This window comes from Sinocyclocheilus rhinocerous, unplaced genomic scaffold, assembly GCF_001515625.1.
Source record: "Sinocyclocheilus rhinocerous isolate Xijiao unplaced genomic scaffold, SAMN03320098_v1.1 scaffold682, whole genome shotgun sequence".
Classification (NCBI taxonomy): Eukaryota; Metazoa; Chordata; class Actinopteri; order Cypriniformes; family Cyprinidae; genus Sinocyclocheilus; species Sinocyclocheilus rhinocerous.
This window is the reverse complement of record NW_015642528.1, coordinates 1168198-1190264: the sequence shown is the minus strand read 5'-3', so window position 1 is coordinate 1190264 and position 22067 is coordinate 1168198. Positions and strand designations below refer to the sequence as shown.

The 22067-nt window shown below is 37.2% G+C and overlaps 1 protein-coding gene across 4 annotated transcripts in view; it reads right to left on the bottom strand.

The window, feature by feature from the left end:
* LOC107756111 (dixin-A-like) overlaps positions 1-22067 on the bottom strand; it is a 31864-nt gene that overhangs the window by 7409 nt on the left and 2388 nt on the right. For 3 of the 4 annotated variants that reach the window (XM_016573112.1, XM_016573110.1, XM_016573113.1), the window contains exons 2-9: positions 16775-16904; positions 16564-16689; positions 16230-16479; positions 12738-12857; positions 1074-1180; positions 834-988; positions 662-751; positions 227-280 (exon numbers count right to left, since the gene is read on the bottom strand). In XM_016573112.1, the coding sequence (XP_016428598.1) occupies positions 227-280; positions 662-751; positions 834-988; positions 1074-1180; positions 12738-12857; positions 16230-16479; positions 16564-16689; positions 16775-16904 (1032 nt within the window). The remainder of the gene's footprint in view (positions 1-226; positions 281-661; positions 752-833; positions 989-1073; positions 1181-12737; positions 12858-16229; positions 16480-16563; positions 16690-16774; positions 16905-22067) is intronic. The other variant, XM_016573111.1, reaches the window with a different exon arrangement.

Sequence of the window (22067 nt, the reverse complement as noted above, 5' to 3'; positions counted from 1 at the left end):
ATAAATTATATCATATATAAATATATTTAATATATAAACGTAACATATTTTTCTTATATATATATATGTATACACATACATGCATATATATACACATACATGCATATAAATATACACAGTACACACACATATATTATGTAAACAAAAACTTTTATTTTGGATGCAATTAATCTTGCCACACTCAATAATGTACAAAACTGAAACAGCCCAGAACAAAAATACCCACCTTTAGTTCTTGACTCTCCTCCATGCTTTGGTCCAGGCGACTTCGTATTACAACCTGTAGCACCACAACAGAGGGTTTTTGCTACTTCAAAACAAAACCACCTTAACTACAGCACACACTACACTAAATACAGAAAGAACTAGTTTACACGACAACCTAGAAAAGAAATGGAAGAGAGAAACAGACACTGTAGGAGAGAAGGAGAGAAATGCCGGATACCTGCGTCTCTCCCACAAACAAAGCAAAGTTCACCGTGAGAGTAACATGATCTGCCCTGACAGAGCTTAGTGAAAGAGCAGGAGAGAATTAGAGAGATGGGGGGAGGGAGGGGCATAGGAAGACACATATTATCAAAAGGGAGGGATATGCAGGATATGGAAGAAAAGAGGCCAATTTGGGGTAAAACACAATTGGGACAGAAATAAAGATACACACCAGTTGCTGCTCCGCATTTTCAACTCCCTCACCAAGACTGAGCGACACCTCCTGCTCATCCTCGGGTAATGAACCATGGAGAAGGAGAGCCTATAAAACACACAAAAACATCTGTTATAAGCCTCTAGAAGCAATTCAAACTAAATTAGGAGATGATATATGTTAGTGTCACCTGTAGGCTAGACACCATTTTCCGCGCCTCCTGCATCTCCCTCTCCAGCTGCTCCTGCTGCTCACACAGTTTGTCCTCCCAGGTGCAGCCACCAGCTAGACCATCATGCCCCGAGACAATGGCCTGGTCACACAGGGCCAATTTCACCGTGTCCTCTAATGGCAAACCGAGATTGAACATGACAGTTTTATGTGGATGAGACCATCAATGTCCAACTGACTGATTGAAAGGAATCAATACCTGAATTAATTGTTTTCTCCCTGGACAAGATGTCTAATAGTCCTGCCTTCACGTCTGATAGGCTGACGGAGTCTTTGGGAGTGTGGGTGGGGCTTGATGAACTGAGGCTGTGGAAATAATACAAAAACATACAGTTACTGATATAGGGCTAAACATTATAGTCCATGTCAACTTTTGATTAGCACATGGCTTTTTATTGTACTGTATTCTTTTACATTTTATATACATATTAGATTTACTTTTTGTTTTCTCATGAATTAAATTATATTTATTGCTTTAAAACACAAAAACAAAATAAATAAATACAAATAAAATAAAATAAGTTAAATTAAAATAACTAACCAAACAATTGCATAAAATTGTCATAAAAGTAGTCCATATACTCCATTTCAGGTCACAGACTGAAAAATGTTATGTCTTGTGTAGGAAAAGTGCTGCGTACACACTCTTCTATAAGTCTGGAACAGCATGAGGCTGATTAAATGATGAGAGAACGTTCATTTTCGTTTGAACACCCCTTTAAATGAATTCCACTTATTGCAGAATTATCATGGAGGTGTTTCAAGAGCGAGTTAGAATATCACAAAGACATTCTTTTGTTGTTCATGTTTTTCAGGTGCTGCATCTGGTTTCTCAGAAAGGCAGAGCTAGATAAAAATAAACAGTCCTGAAGCAAAGGAGGAAAGTGCCTTTTAAAACCAGTTGCCATGGAGACCCTTCGCAGATATGAAGAGCCAAGTCTGTCAGGATCTGCTCTTGTGTTTGATCTGATGCCCTATCAATAATACACCATTAATCCATTTCAAAGGCACAGGATCATGAGCCAATTTCTTGCATGCATGAAAATTATAACACCTTCAGTTTGAAATATGCAATACAGCGTTTCTGTATCGGTGTCAAACATATGTTATTACAAGTATTAAAAATACAGGCTCTACAATGACTAATTTGCTTCAAAAAACTCAAATACATTGTAAAAGCAAATAACATGAACTGAGGTTTAATTCAAGTCTCCTCAGGGGACACGGGTGTTTTACGTAAACAAAATATTTAATTTAGGTGTTTTTTTTTTTCACACATGAACATTGATCAACACACTATAAAGAGCACACCAAATATGGTAAAATTAGGGGTGCAAATTTTCCTGAAATTTTGGAAAACTTTGGAAAGATTCTGGAAATGTTCCACCCCTTTGCAACCCTAAGTTAAACAGAAACTATACCATACTTCTGCATCAAATAAGCATTTGAGTTTCCATTTTCCAAGTGTCCAAGTTTCGGATTAATGGACTTTCAATGGAGGGACAGAAATTTCCTTATGATTCATTAAATATATCTTCATCTGTGTTTTGAAAACATAAACTGTCTTATGGGTTTGGAATGACATGAGTAATTCATGACAATTTTTATATTTTGGGTGAACTAACGCTTTAACATTACACTTAAAATTCCAGATCAGTGTACTGGCTTCAATAAACACAGCCATAGATGGTCTGAAAAACTAGAAGATAAGAGAAGTTGTTTGTAGCATCAGATTGTAAAACAAATTCCAGTCATTTCAATTGAAATCCAAGCAATCAGTGTTTTGTGTGAAGCGAAAAAATTCCCCATGCAGATTTAGCTCATATTCAAATTGATCACTGACCAACAGAAAGCTGCTTGGTTTGAAAGTGACTTCTGTAAGTCACTATTGACAATGGAAAATATTTTTTTCCCCCCAAACGAAATTTAGATAATGTGCACCTTAACATGATATTTATTTGTAAGAAGGAAATTGTGAGAACTATGAATAGAGAGTATATTTCTGTCAGTTTCAGTTTTCCACATGCATTAGACTAGTGGAAGAGTGAAGAAACTCAGCTCATGATGGGTCAATCCAAGTGCAGCCCTGGCAGACCGGTCTGTGAAGGGACAGCAAAAGCATGCAGCTCCAACAACCTCACTCTTTCTCAGTCTGCTATCTTGATGCATGCAAATTTGAACCCTCCCACATCAATTGTCCTCCAATCCAAGTCACAAAAATAAAAGGACAGTCCTGCACCCTTTGACACAAATGACCTTCAGATTAGATAGAATGTGACAATGCTGTCATAATCAATACTGGACTTATATATTGGGGAATAAATCCCATCCACCTCATTGGTTCCATTCAGTTACAGTGACATTTCCACCAACACATAGAGCGAATGGATCCCGCTTGGGTGACCTTTGGAGGATTCATGTTTATTTTCAGAGAGATTAAGGCTCGGGGTGCTCCATGCCAATTTTCATGGTGCAGCGCTTCAATTAAAAAAAAGAAAAAGAAAAAACAGGCCGAGCATATAATTTCTGGACATCTCCAAACATTTATGAGCTCTGTAAATGATTTGTGTTCTATGTGATGGATGAAGACAAAATGCCAAGGCTGATCTGCTTTGTCGTTTTAACAAAGCAAAAATGCTTCTTCTCGAAAGTAACAGAGACCTTGTTGTTGTCTTTTTTTTTTTTTGATGAGTGTGTATGTTGTGCTGGCTCTCATTGTCCTAATCCAGGCTGCGGAGCGCAGAGATCCTGAAAGAGACGGCCCGTCGCACTCCACATTACTCTCTTTGTTTTATTTTTCTCACGTTGTGGGGAGGGGGAATTGAGGGGACTCTTCTCTTTCAAAACCAAATCCAGACCCCCTCCTGTTTGTGACCCACACAGACACTAAAGACTCTCACTTATTCATTTCAGTTTCCACCATTTCATTCTTCTTTCAGTGCTGCGTTTGCCAAAGAAAAACATCACAATTAATAGATGGACACCGAGTGAACTGAAACTCGTGATCTAAGCTAAACTGGAAAAACCCCTCACAATTTATTAAGAGGTTTGTACTGATCTTTGAACTACTGGTCTAAAAACAAGACTCTATAAACAATGTGCATATTGATGTGAAAGTTACTCCAACATACAACATAAGACTTAAAGCAGAGGGTTTATTAAAAAGAGAGTACCAACAAGCAAAAAATAAATTCTAGGGTGGTTGCCAGGGCGTTGCTAAGTGTCTGTTAAGGTGCTTTTTAGTGTGTAGCTGTGTGGGTTTTTCAGAAGTCGCGGCAGTAGAGGCGGCGCAACTAACGACATGTGAATAATCCCGCCCACTCTAAAGAGATACTAAACTGCAGTGGAAATCGAGCCGTGCCATGCTGTGCCGTACTGAGCCGTGCCGAGCCGAGTCGTACCACGCAGTGGAAAAGCGCCATAAGGCTTCTAGGGTAGTTGTTTACTGGCCCATCTCCAAATTTCTACAAAATTCTGATCCCTAGATTTGACTCAAGTCATTCTAACGTACATTACTGTTCAAAAGTATGGGGTCAGTATGTTTTTTTTATTTTTTTTAAGAAATTATTTTATTCAACAAATAAATGCAGCCTTGGTGAGCATAAGAGACTTTAACATTAACATAAAAAAAACAAAACTTACCAATCCCCAATATTTTCACCCATTTACCTGAGCCAGGTAAAGTAAGGATGCACAGATCATGATTGCTGATAACCAAAATATTTCTGATAATAAAATACTATATTTTGTAAATAATCATTTTAAATGCTACTAGTGACTTTACATAAAACATTGTAAGATGAAAAATGGATATTAATTTGCGATTTGCAAAAGATTACATTTAACTGTTATTAAATCATTAGTTTTTTTTTAGAGATTAATTCAAATGAGTGTTAGATGACAGTGAAGGTAATCTATATGTAAAATTAGCACACATGAACATGCATAATTAAATATGCAATACGAGGCAAAACAGGTACATTTGAAAATATGGTACCAATATATTGCGCATCCTTTAAAGTCCAGAACTGGTTACACATGGATGTTTAATAAAAGTATGATCAAGAGAAATGACGAAGCTTAGCAAGCACCACAAACAAGACACTTAAAGGAATAGTTTACCTCGAAAATGAAAATTCTGTCATCATTTACTCACTCTCATGTCATTCCAAATCTATATGACTTTCTTTCTTATGTTGAACATAACAGAAGATATTTTGAAGAATGCTGGTAATCAAACAGTTGATGGTCCCCATTGACTTCCATAGTATTTCTTTCACTACTATAGAAGTCAGTGGGGACCAACAACTGTGGTTCTTCAAAATATCTTCTTATGCATTCAACATAAGAAAGAAACTTAAACAGGTTTGGAACGAAATAAGGGTGAGTAAATGATGACAGAATTTTAATTTTCGAGGTAAACTATTCCTTTAAGGCCTGTTCACACCAAGAATGATAACTATAAAGATAACCACCGCAAAACGATAACTATATTAACGTCCACACAAAATGCTCAAGCTCTTTAAAGTAGAATGGATTCTGATTGTCAGTATTTTTAACATACATCAGCTGGAAAAAATAATCATTCTGAAAGTGATTCCAAAGATATCGTTCCCCTGTGCTGTTATATTTGTGGTGTAGACTTCCCTATTCTCACAGAATTAGAGTTATTAAAACTTTATAGTTATCATTGTAGTTATTGTCCTTGGTGTGAACTGGCCTTTAGATGTCAAAAACCTCAGATTCAGTGTATGGTTTAACTAGCTGCCCAGAGGACATGAAATCTAACACATTCAGCACTGGCATTTCAAATGGCCTTGAAGTGTACAATATCAGCAATTGCTGTTGCTGAAAACATCCTTTATTCATAGCAAAGATAGATGGAAAACGACAGCTAGAGAATGACTGACTGATTCCACAGGGATGGAATCAAAGCGAATCCACAAAGCGTTCTTCTAGTTATAAATAAAGATCCGCTATGTTTGTTTTCTCTGGATGAAACACGAGCCTGTGCTAAGATCCTTCCTATGCAAAGTGTTCTTACCATTCTTTTTGAAATACAAAACAAAAAGAAACAAGTAAAATGTGCTCCATTTTTCATAAGCTACTGCAGCATGCACTGACTGACTTTATATAACCACTGATTGAATGCAATGGGAACATACAGAACTGTTGCTGTATGGTGAAGCCTGATCTGATGATTCAGTCTGGCTTCAGAATCCCAGCAGTAAACCCAATAATCTCTTTAACAGAGCTCGCTGTGATCCTCCCAAAACATCTTCTCCCCTGATAAATATTACTGGATCTCAGAACCGTTTCTCACATCTCCCACACACTCGCATATCAAACCGCAAAAATGACCAACAAGTGGTCCAACGCAAATAAACATGTTCTGCTCTGAGATTCTCACACGAGATTATTCAGTCTGAAGGGTCATTAGATAATTCTCATGAGAGCTCATCAGATGCCTGTCACAAACCCAGGAGTCATTTGGTGGGATGGCAGGAAGCTCATTAAAGTGTATTTATGCTCCAGCGTCAGTAATTGGGCAAAAAAGCCAGTGTTATTTAAAGAAAAAGGTCTGCAGATGCAAAACGTCAACATAACGGAAATTCTCGGCTGCCAGGGTGAGAGTTCGAGAATTATTTCACATCTTAGAGGCTGTTTTGGAGAGAAAAGGCAGAGCAGACATATCCTGCATTCTTTGCACTGCCGTAAGGAAAACAAACTGCTTTACAACAAAACATTCTTCCAATATTTCTTGTCAAATCCACATGATTTCAAGGCACTTCAAAGTGAAATATTGTGCTGCATGTCAACGACAGATGCTAATGACACCAAATTGGATCCTAAAGCACAGCACAGGTGGCACTGACATACAGTAGAGAACATGATTCAAAATCTTGTATGTGAGCTAGAAGAAAAGTAAACTGGGTCAGAGCCTCTAAAGAAGTCACAGCTGTCTTTCACAGCCAGACAATAACAAACATAGGTGCATTCTAACTGACAACCATTAAATCGCTGGAAGTCAGTAAGTCGCTGTCCTGATGGCTTCAAGTAGACATTCCTGCTGTATCGGCGAATCATGTGTTTGCTAAGAATTTACATAAAGTTGAACCCTTCACAATGTTATCACATCGTCAATGGTTTATGTAGCTCACATCACCTCAGTCTGCCAACTCTCCTTCTAATAAATGAATTCTTATAGCTTTGTTTTGCTGAATGACTCAAGTACATGACTGTCAAATACTGAGAAGCCCCAAAAAGTATAGGACGGCATCAGAAAAGTGAATGACAGAGTGAAATCTATAGGATTCAAACTTGACTGATAAAAATATACAGGATATATATATATATATATATATATATATATATATAGAAAAAAATGCTAAAAAATACTTGTAAACTTGCTTGTCATAGAACTATCAACTGTTAAAGAGTTTATTAAAGGGATAATTTACCCCAAAAATGACAATTCTGTCATCATTTACTCCCCATTTTGTTACAAACCTGTATTCTGCAGAACACGAAAGAAGATATATTGGTAACACATTTGAGATATTTTAGAAAATCTTTTGGAAGATAATGTGGTAACCAAACAGTGTTTTGACCACTGACTTCCATTGTATGGACAAAAACAGAGACATCTAAAAGCATCTTCATGTTCCACAGAAGAAAAAATTCAACAAGTATTTTGGAACGACATAAGGATGACATAATTTTCCATTTTAAGTGAACTATTCCTTTAAAATATCACACATATGCTTTGATAGAATCTTACCATTTGATTTGTTTGGCTCCCATTTTGGCACTAGTGTTTCTAGCCCTCTGCACCACGTTTATTCATCCATAGACCATAAGGAAGTCTAGACATCAGCATCGTTCTTACAAACAACTTCTTTAGAGTCCTGTCTCAGCATGCAGTGTCTACAGCATTGCCACTCGTTTGCTAACTAGCTCCTCTTAATCACCATACTTGGAACTGACAGTGGATCCTATCTGTGAGTTCAAAGCCTCTTCAGATGCACCCGACGTTGTCCATATGGAAATCCTGTTTTCAATCCATCCACTGTCACAGGAGAGAGCGGTACTGCTCTGTCACCAAGGCAGCTGCATCCTACCCCCCTCCTCTCCTTCTCTCTCCGGCTGGGAGTTGGGCTAATTATTCTACTCTTCTCAGTTCAGCCTGTTCACAGACGACTCCTTCACTTCATAAAGCTCTCCATCACCGAGATCTGTGTGTCCCTGTCTAGTTCTCGCGCTCCCACCCTTCCTCACTAGCTCCTCTTTTTCTGTGTGGAGATGTTAGACTCAGTCCGGCCTTCCTCTGTTTACCCTCCCCCTCCAGCCCTCCCTCTATTCCGTCTTCTCTCTCTGTCCTGCCTCTCTCCCCATCTGTTAGGACTGGTATTTTGACAGAGTGGGAGCTGGTACGGGACTCTCTGGCTTGTAGGTGGGCACAGATCTGCTCTGGACAGTTTGCTACAGCATAGAATGCACTTCTGATTTCTGAACTTTTTGCTATAAAATGGCTAATTACATAGGATTAGCTAACATAACATTGTGTATGTGCTTCAAAAGTTTGGGGTAAAATTTTTAAAGTGTTTTTGAAAGAAGTCTTATGCTCACCCAGGCTACATTGATTGCTTAAAAAAATTTGCAATCTAATAATAATTTTAGTAACAAAAATATTTTGATGCATTACTACAATTTCAAATAACTGTTTTCCTTTTTAATATATTTTAAAATGTCATTTATTCCTGTGATGGCAAATCAGCAGCCATTTCTCCAGTCTTCAGTGTCACATGAATTTCAGAAATCATTCTAAGCTAATTTGGTGCTCAGGAAATAATTTTGAAAACAGCTGCTGCTTAATATTTTTGTGAAAACCACAATATATTTTTACAATTACTTGATAATTAGAAATTTCGAAAGAGCAGTAATTTCTTGTCTTTACTGTCACTTTTGCACAAATTAATGCCTCTTTCCTGAATAAATGGGGCTGAATAAAAAGTTTTTCTTTCACGGGGGATGGGAATTATTTTTGGCAGTGGCTATTTGCACTAAGTGTAAATAGTGATAGATGCTATTTATACTAAGTGTAAATAGCAATTAGATTCCATTTACACTAAGTGCAAATAGCATATTTTCTTAGCGATAGATGCTATTTACACTAAGTGAAAATAGCAGTATTTTTAACGATATGCTATTTACAATAAGTGCAAATAGCTATAGATTCTATTTACACTATGTTAAAGGGGTCATATGATGCAATTTCAAGTTTTCCTTTCTCGTTGGAGTGTTACAAGCTGTTTGTGAATAGATAAGATCCCTAAAGTAGCAAAGACTAAAGTCTCAAACCCAAAGAGATATTCTTAATAAAAGTTAAGACTCGTCCACGCCCTCCTAAAATGCCTCGTTTAAACACGCCCCCACATGTCTACGTCACTGTGTGGGAAGATTTGCATAACACCGCCCAAATGTTCACACAAAGAAAGAAGGCGTAACTTTTATTCTCGCTGTAGTATTGTTGCCGCCGCCATGTCGTGAAGACGCTGTGTGTTTCGTTATGAAAGAGAAACTACTTTGTTTGGTCTTCCAAAAGAGGACACAACTAGAAATCAGTGGTTAAGTTGTATTTACAACACCGTTCCAGAACAGTTCAACCCAAATATTCAGATGTGTGCAGCGCATTTTGCGGAGGATGAGGACTGTTTCCTGGGAGAGTAACCTACAAAGCCGGCTGTTTCTATAAAGTGGGGCAATTCCAACTTTGCAAGGAATGTACAGTATGTGGAAAATAATGTGTTTTTTTTACCTTAAACCGCATAAACACATTGCATTACACCAAATACACAAAATAATGTTCTTTTTAGCAACGTCATATGACCCCTTTAAAACAGCAAGATTTTCTGCTATTTACTACTTATTGCAAATAGTAGCAATTATCTGCACCTCAGTACTGTAGTACATTATAAAACAGTACGCAATAATAATAATGTATTGAGTGTAAATTATCATTTTAATTCAAATTATTAAATGGATGCCACCTTATTGGGACAATAAAGCTCTCCCTACACCTACCCGAAACTTTATTTTCAACTTGAATATTTCCTTCATTTTGATTGAAAATAAACGCCTTTCCGATGCGATATGAGATTTGAAAAGGGAGAAAAAAAAAGTTAGGCAAAAGGCGGGTTCGAACTCGGGTCGATTGCGTCAAAAAGCACACGCCTTACCATCTACTACGCCACTGAAACTGACTGAATGAGTGTCTTTTTTCAGTGTTGACTATTCCAATCAGACGTTGGTGGGCGGAGTTAGTGTAAATAGCCTCTGCCAACAAGGCGGGCTATTTGCACTTAGTGCAAATAGACACTCCAATTATTTTTTGCCCATATTAGCCAATACTATTTAATTATGGCAATATAGATGTGCACTTAAACTTTTTTACATATTGTTTTACTAAAAATTCACACAGTATTTGAGAAAATTTGTGTATTGTCCATTGATTGGGCTGCTGGTAGATTTTGTAAATGGTTCACAGGAGAGCAGACACAGATCAGCGTAGCTCATATATTTGTCTGTCACTACTCTTTATTAAATAGAACTGTGAAAAGATAATGGAATAGTACTGTGGTAAAGTGAACAGAATATGATCGTGACATTGTGTAACGAGTGTCACTCACGTAAGCTCATGTCAAGAGCCAGAACATTACCACTGCAACACCTCCTGAGAGAAAGGAAATCTAAAATGATCTCTGCAGAAACCAATAAAAGTATGCACAATGCAAGCAAAAAGCTGTCAATTATGGCAGAAAAATCTGTTCTATGCAGATGGACTGCAGAGGTATCAGAAATACCAACCTCATAAGAAAATAAAGAAGCTGAGAACCACTATTTTGATATTTTCAGTGGTTCTCCTTACAATCTACAACCCTAATTCCAGAAAAGTTGGGACGTTTTGTAAAATGCAATAAAATCAAGAATCTGTGATTTGTTCATTCTCTTTAACTTTTATTTAATTGACAAAAGTACAAAGAAAAGATTTCCAGATGGCTCATCAGTCATCACTTTGTGCCAAATTTCATGAGAGGAGTGTCAAACAAGTCAAAAATCACATTTCGCAATGCAAAATTGCAAAGAATTTAGCTCTTTCACCAACTACCACATGTAATATTGTAAAAAGATTCAGGGAATCCAGAGAAATCACAGTACATGTAGGGCAAGGCAGGAAACCTCAGTTGAATGTGCATGGCCTTTGAGCCCTCAGATGGCATTGCATAAGAAACCATCATGCTGCATTAAATATAGCCACATGGGCTCAGGAGTACTTCAGAAAACTGCTGTCACTTAACACAGCCTGCTGCTGCATCGAGAAATGCAACTTGAATCTCTGTGATGCTGCCGGGTTGTCTGGGCCAGAGATCATCTCAGATAGTCAAAAAGACGGTGGAAATGTGTGCTGTGTTCAGATGAGTCCACATTTAAAAAAATGGATTTCGAGTTCTCAGTCCCAAAGACCAAAGGGACCATCCAGACTTTCATCAGCGACAGAAGCAAAAACAAACGTCTGTCATGGTAAAGAAATATATTGCCATCAATGATGTCTTTAATGGGAAGTCCATGGTTATTAGATCAAGACAATGACAGCTCTCATTCTGCATGTGCTACAACAGCGTGGTTTCGTAGACTCAGGGTGAATGTGCTAAACTGGCCTACCTGCAGTCCAGATCTGTCTCCAATTAAAAATGTATGACCAGTCATGAAAAGGAGAATCACAGACTGCTGAGCATCTGAAGTCTTTTATCAAGCGAGATTAGACAAAAATTTAGCTTGAAAAACTTTAACACTTAGTATCCTCAATTCCCAAACAATAAAACATTGTAATTAAAAGGAACGTTGTTGATGTGACACAGTGTTAAACATGCCTCTGTCCCAACTTTTTTGGAGTGTGTTGCAGCCATCAAAATCAAAATGTGTTTATATTTACAAAGTAAAAATTAAGTTGGTCAGTGAAAACATTGGAAATTTTTCTTTGCACTTCAGTCAATTAAATAAAGATTAAAGAGAATGAACAGATAACATATTCTTGATTTTATGGCATTTCACAAAACGTCCCAACTTTTCTGGAATTGGGGTTGTATATATTAAATGGTCAATAACAAAATCTGAACGATTTATTAAAGCATTTGAGTGTAAGCATTACCCAAATGTAGCCTACAGGGCAGTGAGCTATCCAGATTTGTCAAGTTATCACTGATCAAGTGCCTCTTAACAAGTCACTGACCTGACAATGTCCTAGAATGGTTTCTTACATAACACTTTTAAAGACATTTACATACATCTCCAAAACCAGAATTAATGACTAAGTGTACAAATGATGTTCTTTTGGATAATCAGGTACTGAATCAGCTCCTCCAGATAAAATCATAGCTGATGTCTCACATAAAAGAACAGTCACACATTTTCTGGTTTTAAGTGGCAAAGCATGATGATGCCTTAAAGAAAGCCTGTGGGCAGGAACATCTCAGGCCTTACAAAACAAGCAGTGAGAAAATCCTTGTGACAGCCTCCTCCAGCCTATCTATGTGTTCTCCTCTCATAAAAGCAGAAAGAATAAACAAGAGGGGTTGTGATAACATGTTTGTGTATATTTTGTAACTACGAGATGAGAATGCTGGGAAGCTGGTTGGTTCCAAGAGGTGTTTTACAAAACTGAAGCAAATTATTTACACATGAATATATTCTCAACTTACAGGCTTATAACTACATCAGCGTCTTTTTGTCTATTTATGTGCATTTTCACTAATGTTTTGTTTAAATATTGATTGATTATTAGATCTTAAATATTAGTATTTACCAAGTAGATCTTGCTCCCGTCTCCTCTTCAAATGTCCCTTTCTGTCCCTCATACTGTTGAACCAATGCTCGGACACTCCAGCAGGGGTTCTCACTGTCCTCCTCGCCACTGCAGCCATGACTAAGAGCAAAAAATACAGTGAGATTAGAAACTGTAAAAAGCTGTTTCAAGTATGGATGATCTTTTCATTTGTAAACTAAACAACTCTCTCTGAATATATATTTTTAATAATTTTGCACTGTTTCAGACTCATGCAAACCATTTTCAAAGCTCCAACAGAGCACATTAAAGATTATTGCTAGGGGTGACATCAAATCTTAAGTTGTAGATGTAACATATGTTTAGATCTGTAGATCTGATTATCCATATGCTACCTCTGAACTGAGCTGCAATTCCTAATTACAGCAGCAAGAGGGCAATGATTCATCCGTTGTATTTTATCATCGTTTACCGCATGTCACTTCATTTCTTCTTTGAAACACAAAAGGAGAACTACTAGCACTAATATTTCAAGTCAAACAGACCGGAATTTATGTTTTCACTGATAACATTTCACCGGTTTTGTGAACTGAATCAACTGATTCTTAAGAAAGATCAGACTTATAGGGTTAATTCACCCAAAAATGAAAATTAGCCCATGTTTTGACGGCTTCCTGTAGCGAAGTGATGCGTTTTTGTAAGAAGAATATTCATAATGTTAAATGTTATAAATACTTTCCTCTCACTTCCGCTGACTGTCATACCTGCAAGCCGTTCCAGCGGATGATGTACAGTAGGACGTATGCGTCGCGCACGCACCGGTGAGATATGCAAGTCTTGCGAGTTTGTTTACAGGAGCAAAGGAAGCAAAGTTTCCTTACTTTAACAAAGGAAAACCAGTCTCCTCCTGGCTTACATCAAAATCCTCCTACATTTTTCTTTACAAATCCTCGTTTTGTGCTTCTAAGTCGTTCTAATTCCGCGTTAGTCACTAATCATTGGCGCGTGCGTGACGCATACGTCCTACATCAGCCGCTGGAACGGCTTGCACATATCATAGTCGGCGGAAGTGAGAAAAAATGTATTTATAACATTTTAAATATGGATATTTTTCTTACAAAAACGCATCAATTCTCTACAGGAGGCCTTTATTCACGCCCCCGGAGCCGCGTGAGGCACGTTTTTTTATAGATGCGCGTGCTTTATTTGACTACTTTTGGACTGTTGAACAAAAACACCCGCCTACTCCCATTCTAATGCTTAAAAGGGCAAGGATAATTTTTAATATAACTCCCATTAGATTCATCTGAAAGAAGAAAGTCATAATACACCTAGGATGCTTTGAGTGTGAGTAAAACATGGGCTAATTTTCATTTATGGGTGAACTAACCCTTTAAAAAGACAAATTGTTCATAAACTGGACATGGTTATTTCTCTCATGAACTTTCATGAAATCACCACTAAATAATGAATTCAACTCCAGCCTGTTTCTCATACAAAGTTATCTAACCACATAAGGGTCAGTAAAATGTAAATGACAAATTTTCTTAAGTTAATTAACCAATTAATAATTAATAACCTTAATTCTTAAGTTAATGGACCATCTTAAAGGGATAGTTCACCCAAAAATGAAAAGTACCCCATGATTTACTTACCCTCAAGCCATCTTAGGTGTATATTAGGGGTGGAATGGTTCAACTTACTCACGGTTCATTTTGTATGACGATTTTAGAGTCACGGTTTCGGTACGGTTCGGTATGTGCTATGTTTAGGGAAAAACTATACTATCAAATAAAAATAAAGAAAATAAGAATAATCTATCTAACTACAAGCAACAGCACAAATAAATACAATAGAGTAAAGATACAAATAAAATAAACAGTAATTTTCAGTTTTTTTTAGGTAGGTCTAACATTAGTTTTTAGGTGCAGAAACTGAATAAAATAATGAAATGTAAAACAGCATTGCATATTTGACTGTACAAATTAAATATTAATCTTTATTAAAGTTACAAAAGCTATTCAATCAAGAGCAGTGAGTGATTTCTTTGTTGTTGCTGTTTGATTAATATTAAGAAAGTGCTGTCACTTTAAGAGAATGTACTGATCCAGTGCACTGATACAGTAAGTTCAGCCGGTTATGTCTGTTATAGGATACTTACCAAAACGGGCATTTTGACATAATTTTTGTGTGAATTTGTCCATTTAAACACAATACTTCAGAGAGAGCTTAATATTTGTGCGCGTTCGGAGGCGCGGGTTTACGCGCTTCGGATGAGTGCACGCACAAATTAATCATGTATTGGGAAGCCAGAGTGCGCATCCATCAACAGAAACATACATTAGCTGAACCCTGTTTGTTTTACGTGTTATTCATAACAAACCATATTACAGATGCCTTGTCAGATTTAAGTTGAACCGCGGTCCTAGCGCGTACCGAACCGTGTGTGGAGAACCGTACGGTTCGATTTTTTTCCGCGAACCGCTCCACCCCTAGTGTATATGATGTGTTTCTTTCTGACGAATACAATCAAGAGTTATATTAAAAAAATATCCTGACTCTTCCAAGTAGGCAGTGAATGGGGGTCGAGATTTTGAAGCCCAAAAAACTGCATCCATCAGTGGTGGGCCGTCAGGGCCAGCAAAGCCTTCTCTGCTGGCCTAAACACTATCAGAATCACTGATTTAGTTTTAATATATTTTTCCATGAATGTGTATTAAATTATTTCCAATAGTATTCTCTTCAGTTGACGAAAAGCAGTAAGAGAACATTAAATTGTTAGGTCAACTTTAAAACACATGTAATCACCTTATTTGTTTTATACCAATGCTATCTGTAAGGTATAAATGCGTTTGGGTGAATAAATGTCTGTAAGAACATCGGATGGACTGTATTTGTGTAATTTTGTTAGGTTAATGCTTCAGCTACAGATGATGTGTTGCGCAATTGTTAATTGGGTTTCTTTCTTTAGTAATGGCATTCATTCTCGCTACATAAGATACCTGTCTGTTATGTAGTGCCCTGTTATACTGCATTACTGTGTAATATTTATGTTTTCTATAGCCGTGGCACCATTATGATGGTATGAAGAGATGGATTAATTCATGTAGGACGCCACTGAAGGCCTAGGTGTAAAATGCACGGCCCGCCACTGGCATCCATCCATCATAAAATGTGCTCCACACGGCTCTGGGGGGATAATAAATGTCTTCTGCAGCGAAGCGATGCGTTTGTGTAAGAAAAATATCCATATTTAAAACTTTATAAACAGTAATCTCTAGCTTTAACTGTTGTATGAGAGAGTGGTGCTCCAGTGGATGATGTAGGATGTAGGTGTAGTGAGAATATGCTAGTGAGTAAATCATGGGGTAATTTTCATTTTTGGGTGAAATATCCATATAAAATGAGAAGGAGATTTAAGAACAGCTACTCTATGGAAGCAATTCTACCTAAATTACAAAATTATTTTGAAGGAGGAGAACGAGGTAAAGGGAAGAATGAAGCTACATATACCTCCATTCTTGCCTTAGATGAAAAACGGAGCGGCCAGGCCGAGAGGCATCCTGCCTGGCTGCTGCCAGTGCTGCTGCTGCATTCTGGGCCATGGCCATGGTGGAATGAGGTCTGTGATTGGCCGAGGAGCCAGTGGAACTCCTGCCTACGCCAGCTCCAGCTCTGTGACTGGCCGAAGCGGAGGGTTTAAAATGTGCAGCTAGAGCGAGTATGAGCCTCATGGCAGATTTGAGGTTACCCTCCACAATGTCTTTGAGTACAGAGAGAAAGAAGAGATCTTAAATAAGCAGTTTTATCAGCTTAACCATGATTAAGAGCCTGCTTTGTAACTCACCCCTGGCAGACGTCTGTGGCATTCTGATCCGTTTGGATGATACAAACTGCAGAACCTTCTCCACATTCTGCTTCCTCTCCTGGTCATCACGTGGCACATAATGAATGCCATCCAGCAGCTCACCAGCTTGCCAAATATATAAAACACATCTCAATACAATGGCTTATTATACAGTCCTGCAATAAAAATGGAATATGATGTACAGGCTTACCCACTATCTCAATGAGGTGTGCTAGAACCACACCATCTCTGAGATCCTGCCGTAGATCACTCACAGGTTTCAGTCCAGGCTTCTTTCTCAGCTGTGCATTAACCCAAGACACATAGGCAGCCAGTTGCTGCTAGAAAGACAAACATTTCATAAGGTAAGTGCAAACGTGGTTATAGTCTACAGCTCAAGAGCAGATTGTACTTCTGATTTTTTTGCTTGCAAATATTTTACTGCTTTTATGCTATATTTTACCATGATTGCTTTTATTTGGTCCAAAAAAATAAAAATTACATTTTAAAATAACTGCTTTCTATTTGAATATATTTTAAAATGTAATTTATTCCTGTGATGGCAAAGCTGAATTTTTAGCAGTTATTACTCCAGTCTTCAATGTCACATGATCCTTCAGAAATCATTCTAATATGCTGATTAGGTGCTCAAGAAACATTTCTCATTATCAATGTTAAAACAGTTGTGCTGCTAAATATTTTTCTGGAAACTGTACATTTTATTTCTGGATTCTTTGATGAGTGGAAAATTCAAAAGAACAACACTGAATCAAAGCCATTATGCTTACTTTTGATCAACTGAATGCACCTTTGCTGAATAAAAGTATTTAAAAATCTTACTAATGTCAAACTTACTTTGGAACAGAAGTGTCTATAAATATGCATGTATAGAAAACCAGTTGACCATTATATAACCACAACTTCCACATTTTCCTTGAATTACTGATGCTTCCAAAACTGTCATTTTTGCAATTTAAACAAAACCTCATCTATGCTACAGTATAGGGTTACTTTCCTCAAGCTCAGCCTAAGCACAAATCACAAGTCTCAATGGAGCCAATGTCTCTACGTGCTGTTTTCTTTTGCTATACGTTTGATTGCAACATATAATCATTACTGTGTTAATAGTGTTCGCCGTCTGTTTGATTACATGACATTAACTAACTGCTTGATTTTTATCGTACATTTCTGCCATATGGACATCAATTTGAGATAGTCATCACTGATAAGCTATTACTAAATATAATGTAGAAACTTTAATTTTCTGTAAAGCTGTTTTGCAACGATTTGCATCGTGAAAAGCGCTAGAATTGAATTAAACTGCATACCTCCCCAGTTATCATTAGTGCTGACAGTCCTGGTGGAGAGGTTATGCAGGATATGCCTGTGTTGATACCCACTAGGATACCCGTTGTCAAAAGAAATGTATGCCTCAGTGCTCAAGATGCACCTGCTTTGACAGAACAAGTCCCTCCTCATTCACCCCGGCTGGTCAGCATCACCCGGGTTCAACAGCGTGGATTAGTCTGACTTGCACTTTCTCTGCCATGTCACAAAAGGACAGCTTAACTCCCCACGTTCACGCTTCCTCTTCAGCAAATACATGTAGGAACACATAAAGACTGCAGTGAGGTTTGCCGCAGTTCTAGCCTCTGGCAAAAACATTTTTTTTTTTGTAAATGCTGAAGAATGTGGGATGGCTGCAGAAAAAATACAGCATGTAGAAATAGCATTTACTTATACTAAACAAGTCCAATACCTTAGAGGAAAAATGGCACAAAAACACCATAAAAGTATCATACATTTTGTCCATATGACTCGTTCACTACATTTTATGTCTTCTAAAGCCATACGATAGCTCTGTCAGAGATACGAACCAAAATTTACATGCTATATACTGATTATATTCCCCACAAGTGAGCTGTAAACCAATGTGACAGGAGTCAGTGAGTTTATCTCAAGAACCAGATCAGTGTAATTGTGAATTAATCATTCGTTCCAATATTGTAAACTATACTATTTGAACTGAACTGAGCTGGACGATGACATCACTGAATCAATGATGAACTGACTTTAACTGAAAGCGTTTACTTGAGCGTTTACTATTGTCCTCTTGCATTATCGACACACTATTTTCCTGTTTAATAATGTAAAGCTGCTTTGACACAATCTGTATTATAAAAAGCACTATATAAATAAAGGTGACTTGACTTGACAAAACCAGAATAACTGATTCATTAAAAAAAAAAAAAAAGATCCAACCAAATACTGATCCATTCACAAGTCGGTGATCACTATTTATTTCATGACCAATAAGTATAGGACAGATGTCAAGATTATAATATTAAGTTTGGAGTTTAATGCAGTCATAAGGACCAATTTTATGACGCTTTCTGCTCCTTTTTGAAGCCTGAAGGCTGTTCATTGAAATATAATGAAAAAGTGCATAGAAGTTCAAAATGTCTCTTTTTATACTTTTTTAATGGTATAAAATAGTTATTTTTCAAATGACTGTTGTTTTTTTCAACTTCCTATGATTCATCAAATATATCATGTCACAGCTTCCACAAAAATATTAAAGGGGTCATATGATGCGATTTCATTTTTTCCTTTCTCTTTGGAGTGTTACAAGCTCTTGGTGCATAAAGAAGATCTGTAAAGTTGTAAAGACTAAAGTCTCAAATCCAAAGAGATATACTTTATAAAAGTTAAGAGTCAGCCACGCCTACCTAAAACTGTGTTTTTTTAACTTTAAACCGCATAAACACATTTCATTACACCAAATACACAAAATAATGTTCTTTTTAGCAGCATCATATGACCCCTTTAAGCAGCACAAGAGTCTTCAAAAATTGATAATGATAAGCATGTTTCTTTAGCATCAAATCAGCATAAAAGAATATAAGACTTCTTTCGAAAAACATTTAAAAACCTTACCGACCCCAAACATTTGAATGAAACTGAACAGTGATTCATGATATCAAGTGTCGCACCTTGACAAAACACAGTCTCCTATTAATCTAGAAGACTGTGGATAAACCTTTCCTGGGCCTCAACCTCCCAACCAACGTGTAGTTCACATCAAATGCCAACATGTGCATAGTCAAGTAAAACACATGCACACCAAAATAAAGAAAACAAAATGAGCTCTGCATGTTTTTCCATGAGGACCCATGCACAGTAGCATTTATTGATTTGCCACATGGTGGGCTGACTAACACAATGCAAGCTCTGTCTGAAGCATTTCTGTCTCACTTCAATCTAACAGTGGCCCAGAGTGACAGGCTTCCCAGTGAGAACAGCTAACACTGAGAGCTTTCAGCTCAGCTGCATTGTAAGATGCTGACCGTGCTGTAAAACTGGAAGGTAGCAATAGTCCTGCGCAACCAGCTGTACAAATGAGCTGTCTGTTTCCACAGTGACCCGACAGAATGATACATCTCCATCACTGGAGCCTGCTGTTCTGCTGTATTCTCACCTTATATTCTTGGTGGACCTGAAATATCTGTAGAGACTAATTTATTGATTTGCCACATGGTGGGCTGACTAACACAATGCAAGCTCTGTCTGAAGCATTTCTGTCTCACTTCAATCTAACAGTGGCCCAGAGTGACAGGCTTCCCAGTGAGAACAGCTAACACTGAGAGCTTTCAGCTCAGCTGCACTGTAAGATGCTGACCGTGCTGTAAAACTGGAAGGTAGCAATAGTCCTGCGCAACCAGCTGTACAAATGAGCTGTCTGTTCCCACAGTGACCCGACAGAAGGATACATCTCCATCACTGGAGCCTGCTGTTCTGCTGTATTCTCACCTTATATTCTTGGTGGACTTGAAATATCTGTAGAGACTAAGACAGCTGGGATTCATAACAAAAAAATCAATGAAGGTTTAAGAACAGCGCTTGACGGTTTAATGGTTACAGCTGGAGGGCAGGCAGATGTAGAAGCACTCAGTCTTAGGTAACATCAGTAGGGAATGTCTGACGATAGTGCACATGGTTACAGAAATGGCATAATATGCTTAACACCTCCTCCCACACTTAACACCATTTCTAAGAGCATGATATAGTAATCTCCACAGGTTAAAAGGACTTTAACACTTATTTAGAGGTTCCTGCATATAACTTATAAGTTAAAAGACTATCATGTTATTCTAATGAAAATATAAAGTAATCACTACACTGATATTTGTAAAATTTATCAAAGTAAGCACAGTAGAGAACTGACTACATGTACAGCACAATAGCGGACTGTGTCTCAAAGCCTAGCTTGCTGCCCAAAAATGCTGTCAAGGTTGGCAGCCCAAAATTTTATTTTTATTTTTGAATTAGTAGGACTGTGTATCCCATAGTTTAACAGCTGTCAAGTCTATCCTTTTCTCTGTTAGGACTATTACTGACATTTACTGCTAACAAACAGCTGAAATTATCACTTTTATTGTGCAAACTGGGGTGTACATATGGCATTATTTATGGCTTCCTATTTTTATTTTTATTATCCCTTCCTGTTTCGATATTCATAATTTCATATTTTCTACATTTTCATAATTCAAAAGCACTATTTTCAACACAATATTTATGCAATTGTGATTCATCTGTAAATGCATTTATATCATATATAATATACATTTATATTTGTGTGGCATTAAACAGTCTCTATAAATGCAGGATGAATAGGATTGTGTCTCCCATTGCTTAACAGCTGTCAAGACTTTCTTATAGACTTTCACTGGCGTTACTACTAACAAACTACTGAAATTATCACGTTTATTGAGTAAACCGTGGTATCTATGGCATAATTTATAGTTTACTGGTCTTACTTAATTCATAATGTCATCAACCAGTTTCAATCAACTGCATATGTAAAACATTATTTTCAAAGCATTATTTCTGCAACTGTAATTTCCATGTAAATGCATTCACACACCACATACTGTACATAAACCTATTTATGTATGTGTGGCATTAAACAGTCTCTGTAAATTCAGGATTAATAGGATTGTGTCTCCCATTGTGTATTAGCTGCCAGGACAATCCTTCTCTCTGAGTAGAAGTCTTAAGGACTGTTACTGACAATTTACTGATGAAATTATCGTTTTGGTGTGCAAACTATTGTGTACATGCTGTAATTTGATCATTTACTATTTTTATTAATAATTTTCATTCATCATCTTAAATTTACATTATTTCACATTATTTTCAAAGCATTTCTGCCACTATAATTTTTACAAAAACGCATTTATACAATATGATTATATAATATAAATATATAGGCTTACACTTTATATTTGGTATTTTGATTTAATGCAAATGCATGGTATATATGCAGCTTCTGCGCAAATGGCACAAGGATTTTAGTCCGCATGTGCTCTATGAAATTTCAGCTGTCAATGACTGTAAACTTACTTGGCTCTAGTGCATAAATTCTAAGTTACATTCAAAAGAACCTGGTATCTGTTGTTCTACAGTAACTACTCACAGAAGGTGCAAACAATACAATGCCGTCG